Source organism: Embiotoca jacksoni, unplaced genomic scaffold (assembly GCF_022577435.1).
Source record: "Embiotoca jacksoni isolate LCO1_2020_lvr unplaced genomic scaffold, fEmbJac1.0.p SCAF_2, whole genome shotgun sequence".
Classification (NCBI taxonomy): Eukaryota; Metazoa; Chordata; class Actinopteri; family Embiotocidae; genus Embiotoca; species Embiotoca jacksoni.
The window spans coordinates 4542999-4562196 of record NW_027185340.1 but is presented as its reverse complement, the minus strand read 5'-3'; the positions used below and the strand labels follow the sequence as shown (position 1 = coordinate 4562196).

Genomic DNA, 19198 nt, shown 5'->3' with positions numbered 1-19198 from the left:
AAGAAACGTAAATAAAAGAATATAAAGCACGAGTGAGAGCAAGCATGAGCATAAAACTAATGCGCAAGCAACAATTAAATAAAGCTATACGAGTTTTTGCCTTGATGACACGTCTTCAAAGTGTTGCATTTTGAGTGCAGATGCTGAAGATGGGGGTTTTGTGTTGTTGGCTTGTGTTTCCAGGAGGAGTTGGGGGGGCGGGGCCTAATCTGAGCCCGCCGTGAAGCTGCTCTCTGATTGGCTGAGGAGCTGGGGGAGGCCACGGGCTGACTGGGGAAGTAAAAGTGCTGCAAATATCAAAGGATCCCCGGATCAGCTGTCAGCTGTCGATCCTCCGTTACGTCTGTTGAAAACACTGACCGTCAACACAAGCAGCAGAGAAGACAGAAGTGCCTCATATGAAGATAGAAACCAGGTGCACAGCGGCTTGTCGTTGATTCCAGGTGAGGCTAACTGAATATTAGCCACGCGCATTAGCGCATTTGGCATTAGCTGGCTACGCACGCACGTCGCTCCGTAGAGAATATCGGTAATTATCATAAAAGCAGCGGGCAGCTCACTGAAGCCAGCGGAGCAGATGCAGCTGCACACCACAGGAGATCTGTATGAACACACTGAACACTTCGGCTGGTGGATTAACCTCCACCACGGGGTCATTCCTACATTATTATCGTCGTATCTGTGGAGTTTGCTTGCGTTGACGTGAACGTCCTACTGTGACCGCGGCACCTGTTGTAAGTGATCCAGCTCAAAGCAAAACAAGTAAAAAGCGTCAGATTCACTCACTTTTGTGCCCGGATGTGTGCAGGCAGCATGAACTCCCTCCCAGGAAGAGCCGCGCTCTCTCTGTGCAGGCGCACGGCCGCGGGCGGAGCGAGGGTCCTGGCCGGCTCCCCGGGTCACCCTGCGGGGGGTCTGCCGGCCGACCGGGCCTCTCTCCAGGCTGTACGGGTCTGCCACTCCGGGGCGAGCCGCAAGGGCAGCGTGAGCACCAAGAAGAGGGGCTTCGACATCACCAGGAACCCCTACCTCAACAAGGTCAGCTCACCACGGTGTCTGGTGCCTTTTCTTTCTTTTTTTTTAAAGCTTTCAGCACGAAGTATATCAATAAACCCACATTTACAAACCCACATCTATGAATTAAATAATATATTGTCACCAAAACAGTCAAACGTGAACACAAAAGGTCACAGCAGGCTGTTTACATGTCTCCTTGTGTAGTCTGCATTTTTGGGCTCCAACTAAAGATTAGATTTTACATGTCATATACTGAATCTACTGATTCTTTTCTTAATTAATCAGTTTAATCATTTGATCTACAAATTGTATGAAATGTGTGGGGAAAATGCTGAGCATTTAATGCACGTGGAAATGAAATGGAGTTTACATGTGACATGTCATTACAGATATACTATATACTGCACAACCACTGCACTTTAAGGTATTTTTGTGTCATTTTTAGTGGCTTTTGTGAGTGTAACGCTGCCGGCAGTGTTGTTAGTGTTACCCATGTACACCCACCTCCATACAAAGAGGTGATAATGCATTGGCTTCCAGAGGCCTGGCGGTCATGTAAGGTAAACGGTGCGGTGCCAAAACGCACACATGGTGTTCTATTTTAAAAAATTATATAAAACCAAAATTAAAAAAAAAAAAAATCTAAACAGGGGCACTTTTAACAGAGTTATGGTTATTATGTCATTTTGCATAAACAGGCTATTTAAATTTTTTTTATTTTTTTTAAATCATCTTCAGTCTGTTACATAACTAATGAGTGGATTTTAAATCACATTAAAATGTGTAGTTTTTTTGCAACAAGGCGGCTCAAAAGTTGACACTGTGTTCAAACAACTGTTTCTACATGCATACAGTGGTAGTGGAGCAACTATAAACAGGCAATACCATATAAGTAGCAGATGATAACGGCACAGGAGTACAAAACAAATGCCACAGCAGTGTGAGTTGTCTCCCTGCAGATAGATTGACTTCCTTTTTGCACTGCTAGCATGGAAAAAACCCAGCATTTTCCAGTCCACCCGGTGCCTCAGCAGTGCTTGTATTGCATTTTTTCCTAAACTGTTTTGTGCGTTACCAGCTGTACAAGGACAGATAGTGAGTTTATTGCTTTGATTTTAGTTTTAAGGAGGTCAGTCACAGTTCCTTCCACCGCTGATGCTTAGTCAGCAGTGAAACGCTGACTCACACGTCAGTTAAATGAGAAAAGTCAGGAAGTGGAGCCTTATTTAGACTTAGAAAAACAACTTCCCAGTGAAATGTTTTTTTTTTTACATATATTTCGCCGTCGTCACGACAGTTTTGTTTCCTGTGTGTGCTGTTGTTTCACACTGAAGACACTCTAATTTCACAAACATCAAACTGAATCAGGTCACAGCCATATACATGAAAACCTTTCTCCTCTTTATTGCATTTAGCTCTAAATTATATTACATGTTTTATAACTTTCTATTAATCCATGATAAGTCTAGATAAAGGTTAATCTAACAGTAGTTTGAACTTCAACCCACGTTTTTAGTTTCACTCTCTCCTCTTGGCTTTGTGTGTTAACAAAATGTGTGTGTAGTCTGGATTAACTACAGCTGCTGGTTAGGAGTGTCGCCTTAATGGGTTTACTTTAGCGCCTCTTTACCTGCTCGATCTAATCAATTTAGCTTCACTCTGTTAATCTGTGACTTTCTCTTTGTCAATGTTCACAGATCTGTGAAAACGTTTGTTCTCCATCCACACTGGTGGCTTCAGGTTATTTTCAGAGAGTGGGCTTGATGTCTCCCTGTTTGGTGCTAATCTGGTTCGGTATTTAATGCATCAGTGTCTCCTTTTAATGACCTCCAGCTGCAACATCTTTTGTTGTGCAGACTATCGTTTGCGGCTACAGAAAACTGTCCAGTGGGAAACTCTTTACTGTAATCTACACTGCTCCTTAGCTGTTGATCATTTTTCATTTAAACCTTGTTTTAATGCTAAAGCAAGCAGCTTGCGCAGACCTAAGAGTTGTGAGTACCCACTATCACATTTCCGCCTCGACTCTGTCAACATGAATAATTTACCTGGACACGAGCGCACACAGAGCCACGGTAAAACAAACCGACCCTAGGATGCCGGTTTATTCCTCATCTAGGTCAGTGTTTTCTCTGCCGTGCGAGAGTCAAGAGGGAACAGGAAGAGCGATGAGGCAGAGTTAAGGAGAAGAGTAGTCGAGCTGACAGGGGAGTCATTTTTGGCTCCGTCACTATTGGACAGAATAAATAGATTAAACCTCACACTCCCCTCCGATCACTCTTTGGGAAGTCTGCCAACGCTGAGACAGAGGAGCAGCAGCAGTAACCGTAACCGGAGGGCAGACGGGTACGAGGCTGCTTACCAGAATAACAGCTCGGCCCCTTGTTCTTTGCTGCTCCAAGTTGCCAACATATCTTCCAGTGTGCTTCATTTAGTTTTTCCCTGCCAGAGTTTTCATGCAAACAGTTTTTTTTTTTTTATGTAAATCATAATTAGGAGAAAACTTCAGACAGACCACTGGATTTGGGCGCGGGTATGAGTCACAGCTAACCTCACTCTGATGACTAACACATGAGTCACTGTGGCCTGAATTTCCTGGTTTAGTTCATGGGATTTTGCCCTCTGCAGACTCTTCTGTGTTGTATAACGGTCGCTCTCTCCCACCCTGCAGGGAATGGCCTTCACCCTGGAGGAGCGCTTACAGCTGGGCATCCACGGCCTGCTGCCCCCCTGCTTCCTCTCCCAGGATGTGCAAGTGCTGCGCGTCATGAAGAGCTACGAGACGCGCGTCAATCCTTTGGACAAGTGAGGGAACAGACAAGCAGACGTTCACAATAAGACATACGGAAGCCCTCTTAGAGATTACGACACAACAGCTGCAGATGTTCAATGAGTTTATCCCACTGAGAATGTTGTTTTTTTGGGCACGTGCCAGTGGTCGGCTCAAATCTTCTTCAGCGTGCCACGTCTGTTGCCAGCGCGAGATGATTTATTGTTTGTTTTTTCCATTCATAGTGTTTATTGAGTATCACATTAAAAGGCTTGTGAAGCAGGGGCATAGTCGAGTCACACACCACATGCTGGAGCTGCAACATCCCTGGTTCAGCTCCTGGTGGGAATCTTTGTTGCATCCTTTTTCTCCCCGTATTTCAGTCTTTAGTTGCACCGTATGATAAAATGCTGAAACATTAAACCAAAACATTCAGAGTTGATTTAAATCAGAGGATGTCTTGATGTTTTCTAAAACAAAACCTTTCACGGTTCTCTCCGTCTCAGGTACATCCTGTTGATGACGCTGCAGGACAGGAACGAGAAGTTGTTCTACCGTCTGCTGACCTCCGACATCGAGGAGTTCATGCCCATCGTGTACACTCCCACCGTGGGCCTGGCCTGCCAGCAGTATGGACTCGCCTTCAGGAGACCACGGTGAGATTAAAGCTATTTGTGTTGGTTTCATTCGCGTTTTACATCACGACTGTATCTTCTCTAAAGAGTAGGACAGCTGGTGTGAAGGATTAATGGACTACTCTAAAACAAAATGCCTCCATTGAGAAACCTTTTTGCTGGTATTTGTTGTTTTTAAATCACAGACTGAAGTCTGGTACTGCATGATGATGATTTCTTGTTCGTGGAAAATAAAAATACAAATAAACTTCTATTGCACTCCTAATCTAGTTTCTATCTTTTAAAATTGTGTTTTAATGTCATATACTTGTTTACTAAATAGTCCATGTGAGTCTACTTTTTACTGATGGTTGATTTTCATGACTGACAGCTGTAAACAAAAGCCAGCGGCATGTAGAAAATAGATCAATCAAACTTCACTCTACTTGTTCACAGAGGACTCTTCATCACCATCCATGACCGAGGCCACATCGCCACCATGCTCAACTCCTGGCCTGAAGAAGACATAAAGGTACACGCAGCCGCTCGCTCCTCCGATGTTCAGGTCGTGTTGCACACATTGCTGACACCTGTTTGTGTGCGTCCAGGCCATCGTGGTGACAGACGGGGAGCGCATCCTGGGCCTGGGTGACCTGGGCAGCTACGGGATGGGGATTCCCGTGGGCAAGCTGGCGCTCTACACGGCCTGCGGCGGGGTTCGTCCGCAGCAGTGTCTCCCCGTGCTGCTGGACGTCGGCACTGACAACCAGGTTAGTTTGATGTCACAGTCGCAGGAAGCAAGTTTTATGAGCTGCTGCTGCAGCACTTCATGTCTGCCTCTTATCAGTCATCGTAGATTACATATCGGACGAGATCAGAGAATTCCTGATGTGACTTGGTAACAGTTAACAAAACAGAAATACAGTTGGCAGATGTCTCTTTTTTTTTATTATTTTATTGACTGATTAATTGTCGTACTTTCATCCAGACGCTGCTCGATGACCCTTTGTACATCGGACTGAAGCACAAGAGAATCAGAGGAAAGGAGTATGACGAGCTGGTCGATGAGTTCATGCAGGCCGTGACGGACAAGTAGGTAACACGTGTACCGGGAGCATATGGAGGCAATCCGGATGACTTGCTGATCACTCCGTTGCTCTGCAGGTACGGGATGAACTGCCTCATACAGTTTGAGGACTTCGCCAACAGCAACGCCTTTCGCATCCTCAACAAATACAGGAATCGCTACTGCACCTTCAATGACGACATCCAAGGTACTTTGGTACTCACTGGACTCGTTATTCTTAATCTCCATTTACTTCCTCTCATCTCCATACTTTGTACTGTCTAACAAAGACATAGCTGCAGAAAGTTTTTATGACAGACATGTTGCCGTCACCGTGGGTTCTTCCGGTCCAAACGAACAACAATAAGCCCAGTACAGTCGGTAGCCGTGTTTATTCAGCGTAAAAAGATGTTCTCAGTTTTGTCACACTTGGGGTCTCCTGCCGAGCATACAGCACACGTCCTCTCCGCAGCCAGCCTGCTGCTCTGTGTCTGGAGAGAGACAAATCAATAATTGCCTGCAGCTGTGCCAATTAAGCCTCTTCCAGGCAGGGCTCCCTGAACCACTCCCCCAATCTGTCCCTCCTGCAGCTGAGCCAAACCACGCCCCGCCACCACAGTTTTCTAACTTGAGCTAAGATCACATCAGGCATCAGTAAAGCTGAAGCAGAGACACACACACACACACACACACACACACACACACACACACACACACCCGGGTTGTATTTTTTGCTCGTTGCCCCTCATGTCAAAGGAAGATTGTGTTTTTTCTTCTTTCAAAAGTTAAATGTTCTCACTTTAACTCAATATTTCAAGATTCACTCACTTTGAAACCAGTTGTTTATATTTCTAAATGATCCATTTCACAAAGTTGTGTTTTTTTTTTTTTCTTCCAAATGTCTTCCTTTTTGCTGTACACCAGAATGAAAGAATAAGAGTGCTCTTTGGTCAGGCTGGTCACGACTGGCACACATGATCTGTTATCACAAGCCTGTGTTTTTTTTTTTTCCCTGCAGGCACGGCCTCGGTAGCTGTCGCCGGGGTTTTGGCTGCTTTGAAGATCACCAAGAACAAACTGTTAGACCACACATTTGTTTTCCAGGGGGCAGGCGAGGTGAGACCATCTGCTCTCTACGATTTCATACTGTTATCGAGTAAAAAAAAAAAAAAATCACATCTTAAATTATTAAGAGAGAATTAAGACTTCCTTTTCTTTTTTTTCCCAGGCTGCTCTGGGTATTGCCCAACTGCTTATAATGGCCATGGCCAAAGAGGGACTGACTAAAGAAGAAGCAGCCAAGAGGATCTGGATGGTGGACTCAAAGGGCCTCATTGTCAAGGTAACGTGTCCACTCACATGGTCTCCACATGTAAACAGCACCGTGTGGACATGTACATGTATACTCAAACGCAGGGGAGAAGCCATCTGAACCACGAGAAGGAGGAGTTTGCTCACAATCACCCCCACCTGAAGACGCTGGAGGAGGTGGTGCACACCATCAAACCCACCGCCATCATAGGTGAGTGGAGCGGGAGGCTCGGTGCAGTAAAGAACACGCTTCCAAAGCACGTTGTTTCAGTCAGTGTCTCATATATACATATAAAACACTTTTATAACCCACATTGTTTGTTTCGTCCATTCATGGTTATCCCTGACCAGTTGTGGACAAACACAGAAATCTGTTAAAGGTGAATTTTTTTCTCTCCACCGTTCGGCAGCTCAGTAACAACTCGGTTAATTTGCTACAAATCAACTAATCCTCACTTTTCATTTAATCCGATGCCTCAACGTTTAGAGGAAGTTTTTTTTTTGTAATGTATCTGCATGTACGATGAACAGGGACATTTTTCAGCCTTTTAATCCAAGCAGTTGCAACACTGATGATTAACATGGAAGAATAAAATTGATGCAATATAATTAATAGGAAAAACAGATCCAGGTGGAAAACTACAATTCGAAGACTAATGAAACCTGGTGCAGAATCCTACAAACACTGTTCTCATTGGAGCTGGTTTAGTTTTAAGTCACTGCTATTTGGAAACTGATGGATTCTCCCTCTGAAAACTGCTGAATTTGAAGGTGTGGCTGCAATCGGAGGAGCGTTCACCGAGAACATTATCAAAGACATGGCGTCCTTCAATGCGAGGCCGATCATCTTTGCCCTGAGTAATCCCACCAGCAAGGCAGAGTGCACGGCAGAGCAATGCTACCAGCTCACAGAGGTAATGTTCACATTAGAGTTACTGCGAAGTTTCTAATTTATTAAAATCTGTGTTTCTCACACAGATATGTTGTGTATATTTCTGGACTCCTATCCTGTAAATACTACCACATTGTTTTTTAATGTTTTAAAAGTCTGCATTAATTTACCACTATTTCATGGCGCTGCTCTTTTATGTTTCTGCCTTTTACGCTCCATTAACGTCTCAACTGATTCACAAATTCAGCTGTTTTAGTCCATTTCATTCTGCCTCAATTTAAAGGTGGGAAATTTTATACTGAGGTCAAGTTTACAGCTCAGACTTTTAGAGACTCAGCAAGAATTTCCTCCAGAAATTAAATGAATTGGTCGATTTAAGCATTATGAGCTCATGAAATAGTCTCAACACTTGCGAAAAGCTCAGCATGCAAACATGATCAGCTTTATTTCCTAGTTGTTTTCTGTTGTCTCTGCAGAAGTGACTGTCTTATCTCCCCCTTCCTCTCTTCGATCAGGGCCGGGGCATCTTTGCCAGTGGAAGTCCGTTCAACAAGGTGACGCTGGCTGACGGACGCACCTTCTACCCCGGGCAGGGAAACAACGCCTACGTCTTCCCCGGAGTCGCTTTGGGCGTTATAGCTTGCAGAGTGCGCCACATATCTGAAGACATCTTCCTCACCACCGCAGAGGTACGTTACACTCGGTGACGGATTAGTGCTTGTATGTCGCAAAGTAATGTATATTCACGTGAGGATTTTCTATTCAACAACAAAAATGACACCAGTGTGATCAATAAATTGTTGGCTTTTGTACATTAGTCAATATAAAGTGTATCCCTCGATGTGAAAAAGACCATATTCCTGTTATTCAGACCATATGTAAGAATTATATGAATGTCAATTAACAAGCACTTCCCTCCTGTTGTACACACTGTTATTTTAAGGCAGACCTCCTCTCTGCAATTATGTCTACTCAAAAATTACTCACGAGGCTGGATTCAAAATCAAACGTATCGGACATTTATTCTTGCAAGAAGGAGCAAATACATGTACACTCAAAGAGAGGTGTCCATCATTGCTCAAAGTCACTCCTCTGTAGTTCAGCTTTCATACGGTGTTACAAACAATTGACAGTCACTCCCACTTCCTCTTGTATATCCTGTTTTGTATCTCGTACTGAGTGTGGCCAGAGATCACAAGAAAGAGATACAGAGACGTTGTAACTGAGACAATAGAAACATGTTCTGCAACAGATAGACACATATTTGAAAAGCCTGATTATACGAGTTCATTATTTTTCCATCAACTTTGTTTTATTTGTTCTGCCTGTCTCTCTCAGGCGATAGCTGACATGGTAACAGAGGAGAACCTGGCGGAGGGAAGACTGTATCCTCCTCTCAGCACCATAAGAGAGGTGTCCTTCAAGATTGCAGTGAAGGTAGATGATCTTTACACAGATTACAACACTGATATTTCCACTGCCTGTTTTGTATCAAATAAAGTGATTGATAACCACTTTTTTTTCCCACCTCTGCCAGGTCGTCAACTATGCATACAAACACAACATCGCTTCAGTGTACCCGGAGCCTAAAGACAAGGAGGCGTTCGTGTTGTCTCACATCTACAGTCCCGATTACGACTCCTTCACTCTGGACACGTACAGCTGGCCGCAGGACGCCATGAACGTCCAGGACGTGTGATCTTCGTCTTCTGTCTCTGTCTAAACTTAATATGCTTCAGTGATGTCACGTACAATTTTTTGCAATGCCTCCGTTCAGAAATTTTCCAGTTGATTCTTGCCTTTCAGGTTTTTATTTTTTTTATTTCTGTCCCTCTGCCTTTTAGATGGACTTTACTCATTATGATTGAATGCCAAACAAACATAAGATTTTCTATATACTCCAAGTGTTGACATTTTTCTCCTCTTTGTGCTGTACTTTTTGTTTGATCAGTTTCCTGAGAAAAACATTGTATAACTTCACAATAAGCATATCAGACATCATGCACACTTTAACTACACTCCTTTCACCAGATTTTCAAAAAACAAAACTGTCACAATATCCCACAGTTATTTCTCGTGTCCCACCACAAATGAACAGAGGACTCATCTCAAAGCTTAAGATATAAAACTCTCTGTGCCTCTTTCTGTGTGACCTCAGGTCAGCGCTGCTCAGTATTACGAGTTAAAACCTCTGGCTGTTAAAGAAGCCTCATCTAGCTCATCCCTGTAGAAAGCTCCTTCAATCTTTACACTCGTGTCAACGTATTTAAACCTGCACAGAGGACCGTAAACATTGTCGGATCGGCCTGTACTTCTGCCTTGTTGGCTTTGCTTCCCTGAATAAATGGGTTATTTTTGTTGTTGAATGTGTTCAGTGGAGGCATTTCTGGGGATTTAAGAGTCACCATCTGGATGTTTTTGTACTCAGTGGTGTGTTTTCCTGTTTAGTTTTGTACTTGTACTGCCTGTTGTGTTTTTTGCCAAAGTTACTGATGAACTGTATCTTTCACTCCTAGAGAACATGACGCTGTGCAAGCTTTAGAGAGCTGCTTAAAGTTTTCAAAGGGAACAGCAAACTTCCATCCATCCATTATCTATACCTGCTTTATCCTGAACAGGGTCACATTGGGCGAAGGCAGGGTACACCCTGGACAGATCGCCAGTCCATCACAGGGCCAACACATAGAGACAGACGGAAACAAAAACCATTCACACCTTAGGGCAATTTGTAGAACCACCAATTAACCTGAGACACATGTCTTTGGATGGTGGGAGGAAGCCGGAGTACCCGGAGAGAACCCACGCAGGCACAGGGAGAACATGCAAACTCCACACAGAAAGGCCCAGGTCCGGATTCAAACCCGGAACCTTTTTACTGTGGGGCGACAATGCTAACCACTGCACCACCGTGCTGCCCAGAACAGCAAACTTTTTAAATAAAATTGTTAACAAAATGTGTGTGAATGGTGGCATTTTGTCAATTTGACACCGGTAGTGTATGGTTTCATGTTATGGTTTCTTAAAGCTGGAACACTCCGTATCGACATCCTGTGTCGTGTAATTGAACCTCCCCTCTCTCATGTGTTTTTGGGTTCACTGAGGATCGACTGCTCCATGCTGGTGGATTTATAGTTATATTTCCACAACAAAACCTGTGAGGTATATCTTGGATGTAAAATTCACCCTGCACGTGGTCTGACAGGAAGCAGATGAAAAAGAAAAAAGGTGCTGCAGGCCATTTCACATTTAGACCATAAAAATGTTATGATAGAAATAGATACCCTCACACAGCCTTACCACTATGAACTGTGCACGGATCTGAAATCAGCTGTTTCTTAAAGATATAAAAAAAAAAATGTAGGAATGTATTTTGTTACTTTTATGTAAGCAGACAAATAAAATGTAGTCATGGTGTTTGTGCAGAACATCTCCTTTAATAGCTGGTTTAAAGTTCCCATCAAATCTCCTACATTTGCAACATAAGGCTGATAAATATCAGTGTGTCAATGCCAGCTATTGGCAAAGTTGTATTTTTTTAAACAAAATATTTCCAAATGACTTGGTGCACTCAGGATTGTGATACCGTCAGATCAGATCAAAAATGAAAGCTGCAGACACTCAGTCTGAGCAGCGACTCCTGTGCCGCGCAGATATTGAAGTCTGCAGATTTTGTTTGCTTTTTCCTTTTCTCAAACTAAAAGTTAAGATTGTATCTCTCATTGTACCTGTGCTTTAATTCAACACACACGAGAAACAGGAGATATTGTCCGTTTAGTTTATTTGAGCTGCACCACATGATCAGATCAGGAAAAGGCATCACAACAAATGTATCACCAGCTCATAATAACCAAAAGTCCTGGTGATATTGTTCCTCATTACAATATATAAATCATGACGGCATGTCGCCCAGCTCCTGCTTATACCTTTTTTTTTTTTGTTAGCTAACCCCAAGTCTGAGAAAGCAAATGACAAACGACTTTCACATACACTGCTCCTTATGACAGTTAGAAAAGCACACATTTGACAAGAGCAAATACTGGCAAACATGACAGCAACTCGGCTCATACATATATATGTATAAATTATGACCAAGTGTCTGACATGTCGGCCTCTGATCGCTGCCAGAGACAAACAGAATTATACACAAATAGGCACATTTTCTCTTTGTATCCTACAGACCTGATAAATCTCACTGACCCCTCACTCTCTTCTCCAGTGTTTTTTTTATTTTTTTTATGATGAACATGTGACAACATACAGTATTTTTTCAGGTTCAAAATATCAATATAAAACACCTACAATTAAAATCTTATATATAAAAATCTTTTTTTTCTTTGTAATATAAAGAATTATTAGAAATGTCTGTAAAGGTCACGCCTCACATGAACACATATCTCTGCTGTGGTTTGATGTGTGTACATTTGTAAGGTGGAGAGGCTGAAAGGCTGCGAGTCGATCTGTGAGTGAGAGAAGCCATCAGATAAAAGTCGAGTTAAATACCGTGCAGGGACAGTCAGGTTTGTACACGTCAGATGGAAAAGGTGAAAAAGATTCTCCTCAAGAATTTCAATTGAGTTGATAATTATTCTGTAAATCATCTGTTAAGGGTGCTCGTTTGGTTTTTTAAACTCTCCCGTTGATATAATGATCACATTAGTTACAGTGATTCGTAATTTGTGCTGTAAACATGTAGAAAACATTTAGAAATATAAGCATAAACAAGCACACAAGGGTGAGATTTAACCACGTGGTTGTTTGAATATTTTTTTTTATGTCTATAGTTTGGAAAATGGATAGAAAACTTTTTAAAATCCTGATTTGACATAAAGTGACACAGCAGCAAAAAGAGACATCGTTCAAGACAAAAAAAAAGCTGAAAAACATTAAAACTGCTCTTAGAAAAAAACACTTGAATTTAATGTGCAAAAACGCATGTGATTGAGCACATGGGAAATGTGTTTTTGGAACATTTTCATGATGTAATGTGTGAAGACCATGTAAATTCCCATGTTATTATATGTTGCAGTAATCATAAATGTGGTAAATGTGGTAAACCTGTGATCACGTGTCCGATGTGGAAAACATGGAAAACTCCTGTTTTTTTCTGCAATGGTGAACAGCCTGAGAAAAATAGTTGAGAGTTTAAACTTTGGCGAAACATACAAATATATGCAGAAAAATAAAAGTAAAAATACTGCACACACTCACAAAATAAAACACTTTGGTAACAATGACAGACAAGCAGTAACAATCTCTGGGCCAAAGTCTTTGGCATTCCTGGAATAAAATAAGTTCTGTGGGGATGAAATTAAACGTGATAGCAAAGAGATGAGTACCAGAAGTCCCTCTGTGAGAAAGTAGTTAAAGGGAATGCAGCTTTGGAAAACACTTTTCAAAGAGGCCCAACTGTAGAACTGACGGATGAAGTCTCCTTCACCAACATCATCCCTGTTCTAATTCTCTGGGCAAACGTAAGACAAAAGCGTGTCTATCATGTTCTTGACGATGGCTGGAGGAGGATGGAGGGCGTGAGGGAGATGGTGTGCTGAGCTCATTTGCCAGGCGTCCACCACCAGGGCGTTCAGTCCCTTGAACATGGCCCGCAGCACCTTATCGAGCTGCAGGGAGTACCAGTCACTGTTGTACAGGCTGACCTCCTGGTCCAGGGCCTGGAGATTGGCCGACCGGATCACCACCAGCGTCCCCGGTGCTCGGTCCGTGAGCCTCACCAGCGCCCGTCGAATGTGGCGAAGCCGCCGGATGTATACCTCCACTGGAAAGGTGCTGAAGTGGGCCCAGATGCTGAGGACCACAACGGTGTTGGGGCCCCCGGAGAGGCCGTCCAGCTCATTTGAAATGTAGCGCAACTCACTGGACATGACGGTGGAGAAGCGGATGGGAGGGCCGTGGCAGCGGTACTTCAGGAGGATATTATGGGTGCTGTCCACCGCCATGAAAGGCCCAACGTTTTTAGGACTGTGCAGGTTGAACTCCTTTAACTCTGGATAAGATGGGAGACATTAAAGTTATGGTGAGTTGGACGCGCGAGTTAAGTGTAAAACTCAATCAAGATGAGACAAAAACACAAAACTGCTCACCTGGTACAAAAGCAATGAGGTACTCGAACCACTGTCGCACAGTAGAGTCTCCGTACATGTTGATCACCTTGTTCTTCAAACACTGAGCGACGGCCCACGATTGATTAAACTGACGCATTGTAACGCCACCTAACGGCCTCCAGGAGTCCTCGTAGTAATAACCAGATGGCGCGAGCGTAAAAGAGTCTGGTTTTATTGTGCTGCTTTCCTCCTCTGTGTTATCTGATAAAAAGTGAGAAATGATGCAAACAAAAAAAAAATTCATAGAATAAATGAAAGCACAAACTGTGAAATGATGCACAAACTAAAGCCGTTACTGTGCAGGTACCTCTCCGTGGCAGCACATTGATTCTGTCAGGTCCTGAGGCGTGTATGTGAACTTTGATGTTGACTCCACTGACACATACAAAAAAAACAACAACAAAAAATTTAGTTATAAAAGTTGACACCGATGACAATATTCAATATTTTTGTTACTGCGAACAATGAAGACCAAAACCAACAAACAATCCGGGTCTGAAAATAAAGCCAATAAACGCCAAATCCTGCAGTTCTTTGAGTGTCCACTTGAGGCGTGAGTCGATCCCAACAGATCGCTATGTTGTACTGTATGGGGAATACATTTTTATACAACTCGCTAGTTTTAACGGCATTAAGGGTTTAAGATATGCATAGTTAAGGGTGAGGCTGCTTTTACAGGTCGGTGACATCACGATCGGCAAACTTCCTGCTGGTTTCGGCAACCAGGCTCTGTTAGGCCGGCCTCAGCTCCACCTTCACACCACCTTATTGGCCATTACTGGACTAACCAGGTAAGGCGGAGTCAGCCACTGCCAAGAAGGCGACAGCCAGAGATACCAGCTGAGCCTTAAAACATGCTTTTCAGGAAGACTTCGTGTGACGCCACAAAGGCCACGTCCATTTTTTTAAATGCAGTCTTATTAGTGGGATCAATTCTATCTTTGTATTTGGTGTTTTCATGGGGTTTGATAAAGTAAGAAAAAATACAAAATGTCAACCTACTGATTTTTTTTTTGTCAAACACAAATATATGTGCATAAGCACACAGTATGTTCCTCCTGTACGACAGTACAAACCTCTGGAAGAGCAGAGCCTCCTTGTTGGTGATGAGGTGTTTTAGGTAGCCTCCTTTGGCGTGGTTGATTCTTGTGTCACAGCTGAGCATCTTAGGCTTGTAGCAGTACCAGGGTTCACCTGTGTAAAGGTCAGTGTAGTTGCACAGAGGCTGCTGGTCGGGCGGCAAGCACATGTTGCACATAGTAGTTTCTGACAGGAAGCCCAAGCGGAACAAGCTCTTGAAAAACACCCGATCTGGTCGTTCCTCCCTCAGCCGTCGCAGCACAGCAACGGCCTCGCTGGAGTGCACCAATGTAATCTCCACCTGTGCAGTCCCCACCCAGAGGAGTGGGAAGAGAGCTGAATAAAATCCGTTCCTGTGGTCCACCACCCTCCCTGCTACACCCGCTCCAAGCTCCGGAGAGTGGAGTCTAGCCAGAAGGAAATCCCCGCCGTAGCGCTTGGGACGACCCTGGAAGTCGTGCATTTGGACGAGGGCCTCCAGCTGGTCGCCCAGGTGCCACTCCCGTCCTCCTTTGGTGGGAAGGATGGCGAACAGGCTGTGCACGGGGTCGCTGGTGTGGCGCAGGGTGGTTGGCGTAGAGTGAGACGGCGGGCCGGGCCAGGCGATAGAGTCCAACAGGTAGCGCTCCTCCAGCTCATCTTCGCGGGAGGGTTTCTGGCCCAGGTGGGCACAGAAGGTGCGGTTGTGATGAAAAGTCGGGAGACTCACGGGGAGGAAGGAGGACTGGATCCTGCTCTGCAGCTGGTACAGGGCTGAAACTGTGTGGCAGTTCCAGTTCTGAGGAGAAATAACCTTTGAATGTAACTGACTGTAATACAGGAGGTTGGTGACACCAGTTTAATGTTACTTAAAGGAGAACTCCACAGATATAAAAATCCACTTATTCTGTAAATCAAGTCTGAAAGGTTTGATGACGTCAGGGTCGGAAAGTGCACATTTGTTAGCATACGTTTTTAAACAGGGGTGCTTTGAAGACATTTACTAGGCAGGTTCTGACAAAATTATACTATGTGTTGCATTATGGGAAATAAAGGATCCAGTATTTTCGGATTTGGTTTTGATCTTGTCTTCTGCTACTTTTATACGGAAGCTAAAAGCTAAGCACGGTTGTTTTAGACAAAAAATCCATAAAAAAAACGTTCAGCATTTTCAATATTTCTGAGAGAAAACTACACCTTTGCGCCTCCTCTTGGCACCGTAATCAGGTTTTTAGAAGATCTACCCTTAGACTTTAGGCCAATCACAGGTCATTTCAGACAGAGGGCGATCCTATTGGCTGTTCTACAAAATGCAGACGCGTGTCCCTTCAGATATTAAACCTGATTCAACAGTGGAAAATCCTGGATAAAAAGCTGCTCGTCTAACCCTCCGGTTCACCTCTCCTTACATCATTTGAAGCCCAAAATCCATCAAATCCAATTTCACTTTGGATTTCCTTTAGAAGATCCATCAATTAAAAGCCACAAGTAGCCCAGTTCTGTCCTCACCTCTACAGTGTGGATGTTGCGCAGCAGGAAGATGAGGCCAGACAGTCCTAGGAAGAGGAAGATGAGGGCATATTTGGACAAATATCGACACATGGTGACCTCCGTCTGTCTCCCATGATCAGGCCCTGTTTTACACTCCGCTGTCACCACGGCGATGATGGCATCATTTTATTTGAATCCATGAGCACTGTCATCAAGAAAGATGAACAAAAAAGAAAACTACAATTTGTTTTGTTCATGTTTGTGAAAAATACATAAAAATCTCAGATAATGCCAAAATTCGGAGTAACGTTTTGTCCCAAATATATTTTTATCCCAGCAGATAAATCTCTGAGAGGAGTTGTCGTCAGACAAGCGACGAAAAGTGTATTTATAGAACAGATTAAATCTTTTTTTCAAAGTCGGTTGGATTATAATACTTGTGACACATGCTGTAGTGCAGATTGAGACCATTTGATGATAAATTGTAGAAATATCAACTACAATCACAATAACATGACATGGAAATTTTTAATTTATTAGGGAATTCAGATGAAACTGAAGCAAATTTTACGTTTCATTGCTCAGCTGTTCATGATTTATTCTGTTCAGTCATCTGTGCTGTTCCTCCAGTTAGAAGATTGCAAAACAGTTGTGTTTCATCTTTTTGTGGCTGATTTGATTTTTGATCTTATGAAAAAACAAAGTTCTTTGATTCTAATGCAAAAGTGTTGTTGGTGCCTTTAAAGTTATTGTATGCTGGACACTAAGACCCAGTAATTATAAAATAAAAAACATTTTACTCAAGTGTTTCTATTTGGCAAAGTGTTTTACTTTTAATCCTCAATACCTGAGGTAGAAATGTGCTATTTTTACATGTATGTAAGCTTTGGGAACAGAAAATGAACAGGTTACCACTGACAACAATATTTAAATATTTTAGCTATCTAAACTCCACAGTCAAATCAGTGACAATACAAATCATACATCGGCTTCATAAAAGTTTCATTTATGGCAGAGCTGGTGTATTGGGTTACTGTTCACCTGCTGGTTGAACGAGCTGCCAAAAAGGATGGGGTCAGTATTTCACAAACTGATGACATTTTGGGATTTTCATGCACAACCATCTCCGAGGTTTACAGAGAACGGTACGAAGAAAGACGAAACATCCAGCGAGCCGTGGTTCATCCGGTCGGAGAAGAATGGCCAGACTTGGCCAGACCAAGCAGACAGAAAGGCAACAGGAACTCAAATAATCAGTCGTTACATCCGAGGTAAGCAGAAGAGCATCTCCGAATGTACAACACATTCACTATTACCAACCTCCACGGTACCAACTATGGATTAATTGTACTCTGGCTGATCTCCTATCATAAATCTCCTATCATCTTCCCTTACTGCCCTCCACAGTCACCAGATCTCCATCCAATAGAGCGCCTTTGTGATGTGTTGCAACAGATTCACATCACAAAGGCGCCGCACACAAATCTGCAGCAACTGTGTGACGCAATCGTGTTGTTATGAATGAAAATCTTGGATTGTTTCCAGCACCTTGTTAAAGCATGCCAAGACAAGTTAAAGCAGTTCTGATGAAGAAAAAAGGGGTCCAACCTGGTACTCTTTAAGTACCGAGTGAGTTAACACTTGTCAGCTATATATTAGTTTACACTGCATGCGCTTGTCAACCTATATACAGTATAGATATATATATATCTGCATTGTCAGCAAGATTCATGTTAAAAAAAACTTGAAATTTCACTGCACTGCTGAACCAGGAGGGGGAAGTATAAATAAATATGTAAACCAAGAGATTCACACGCAACTTGCATATAAAGAGAGTAAAATAAAAGCTCAAGCTTGATCTTATTCAACTCATCATTTTACTGTACTGTGTTTTCTGTACTTTTGAAGGACACTGGACTGTATGTCGTTGACGAGCCAGCACCGGTGAATTTAGGATGTGTTTGCCTCCATTTGACTCATTAACAAAATCGGTTATCTCTCGATCGACCATTGCAGCCTAATCCTATAAGGAAGTGCAACTCAAGGTGGTTGCACCTGCTGTTTAGCCTGTAAATTCACAGATATTTCTGTATGCTACGACCAGCAGCGTTTCAATTCTCCCACAGCGCTGCGTTTCTGAGGTACTTGCACGGATAAATGTCCCTGATGACGGTCAACATCTCCCCGATGCTCCGGCTCATCTCCATCTTGAGATATTTGTAACCGTGAGATTGATCTTTTTTTTTTTTTTTCCTTCTTTCTTTCCTTCTGACGGTCACATGAGCGGCTGCAATGACGCAAGAGCCCAACAACAAAGAAATGGTGGATCATAATGTCTAATACACGTCAGCAGATTACTGTAGATTTATAATCCCACTTTTGGAAGAAAAAAAAAAAAAAAAAAAAAACTCACATCTGCGTTCACTGATGCGGCGGTTGAGCCGTGTAATGCTGGTTTGACTTACACGGTAGCGTGATGTCGGACCGCTTGTGCAGGGGGATGTGACGCTGAGGAGGACCGAGGCGCCTGTGCCGGAGAAGAGGGGCACCAAGCCGGGTGAAGCACATCGGAGAAGGATGTAGTGATCTGGAGAATCCTCCGCCAGATTAGTAATCATGATGGGAGGAAACGTAAGGGTGTGTGTGTGGGTGGGTGGGGGGGGGAAAGAAGGGGGGGGGGGGGGTTTCAGTCTCACAGCGCCCTCTGGTGGTCAGTGGACAGTGTGCGGGCTGCAGATGGATGTTGTTGACTGTAATACAGGGGCGAACTCTGGGATTTTGCGGCCCCGTGACAAGCTATCACTGAGGGCCCCAACACCCACCACCACCACCACCCTGAAAATATAACAGTGTAGATTT

At 43.4% G+C, this 19198-nt stretch overlaps 2 protein-coding genes across 5 annotated transcripts; one reads left to right on the top strand and one right to left on the bottom strand.

Annotated features, from left to right (window-relative positions):
• The first annotated feature begins 257 nt into the window (after window positions 1–257).
• On the top strand, window positions 258–11082 carry me3 (malic enzyme 3, NADP(+)-dependent, mitochondrial). The gene is made up of 15 exons (XM_069154089.1): window positions 258–443; window positions 809–1038; window positions 3689–3822; window positions 4294–4443; window positions 4858–4933; window positions 5010–5171; window positions 5390–5493; window positions 5566–5675; window positions 6486–6583; window positions 6696–6809; window positions 6884–6989; window positions 7550–7692; window positions 8186–8359; window positions 9009–9107; window positions 9208–11082. The coding sequence occupies exons 2-15, from the start codon at window positions 814–816 to the stop codon at window positions 9367–9369; spliced, it is 1857 nt and encodes a 618-aa protein (XP_069010190.1). The 5' UTR covers window positions 258–443; window positions 809–813; the 3' UTR covers window positions 9370–11082.
• A 349-nt stretch (window positions 11083–11431) lies between these two features.
• nxpe3 (neurexophilin and PC-esterase domain family, member 3) lies at window positions 11432–18979 on the bottom strand. 4 transcript variants are annotated; one of them, XM_069154092.1, is made up of 6 exons: window positions 18805–18893; window positions 16358–16544; window positions 14866–15647; window positions 14097–14164; window positions 13769–13990; window positions 11432–13671 (listed from the first exon to the last, which is right to left on the bottom strand). In XM_069154092.1, the coding sequence occupies exons 2-6, from the start codon at window positions 16448–16450 to the stop codon at window positions 13124–13126; spliced, it is 1713 nt and encodes a 570-aa protein (XP_069010193.1). In that variant the 5' UTR covers window positions 16451–16544; window positions 18805–18893; the 3' UTR covers window positions 11432–13123. The 4 variants fall into 4 exon arrangements, with proteins under 4 accessions (XP_069010193.1, XP_069010195.1, XP_069010194.1 ...); XM_069154094.1 differs by having other exon boundaries at window positions 18753–18842; XM_069154093.1 differs by lacking the exon at window positions 18805–18893 and adding an exon at window positions 17381–18730.
• Window positions 18980–19198: the final 219 nt, after the last annotated feature.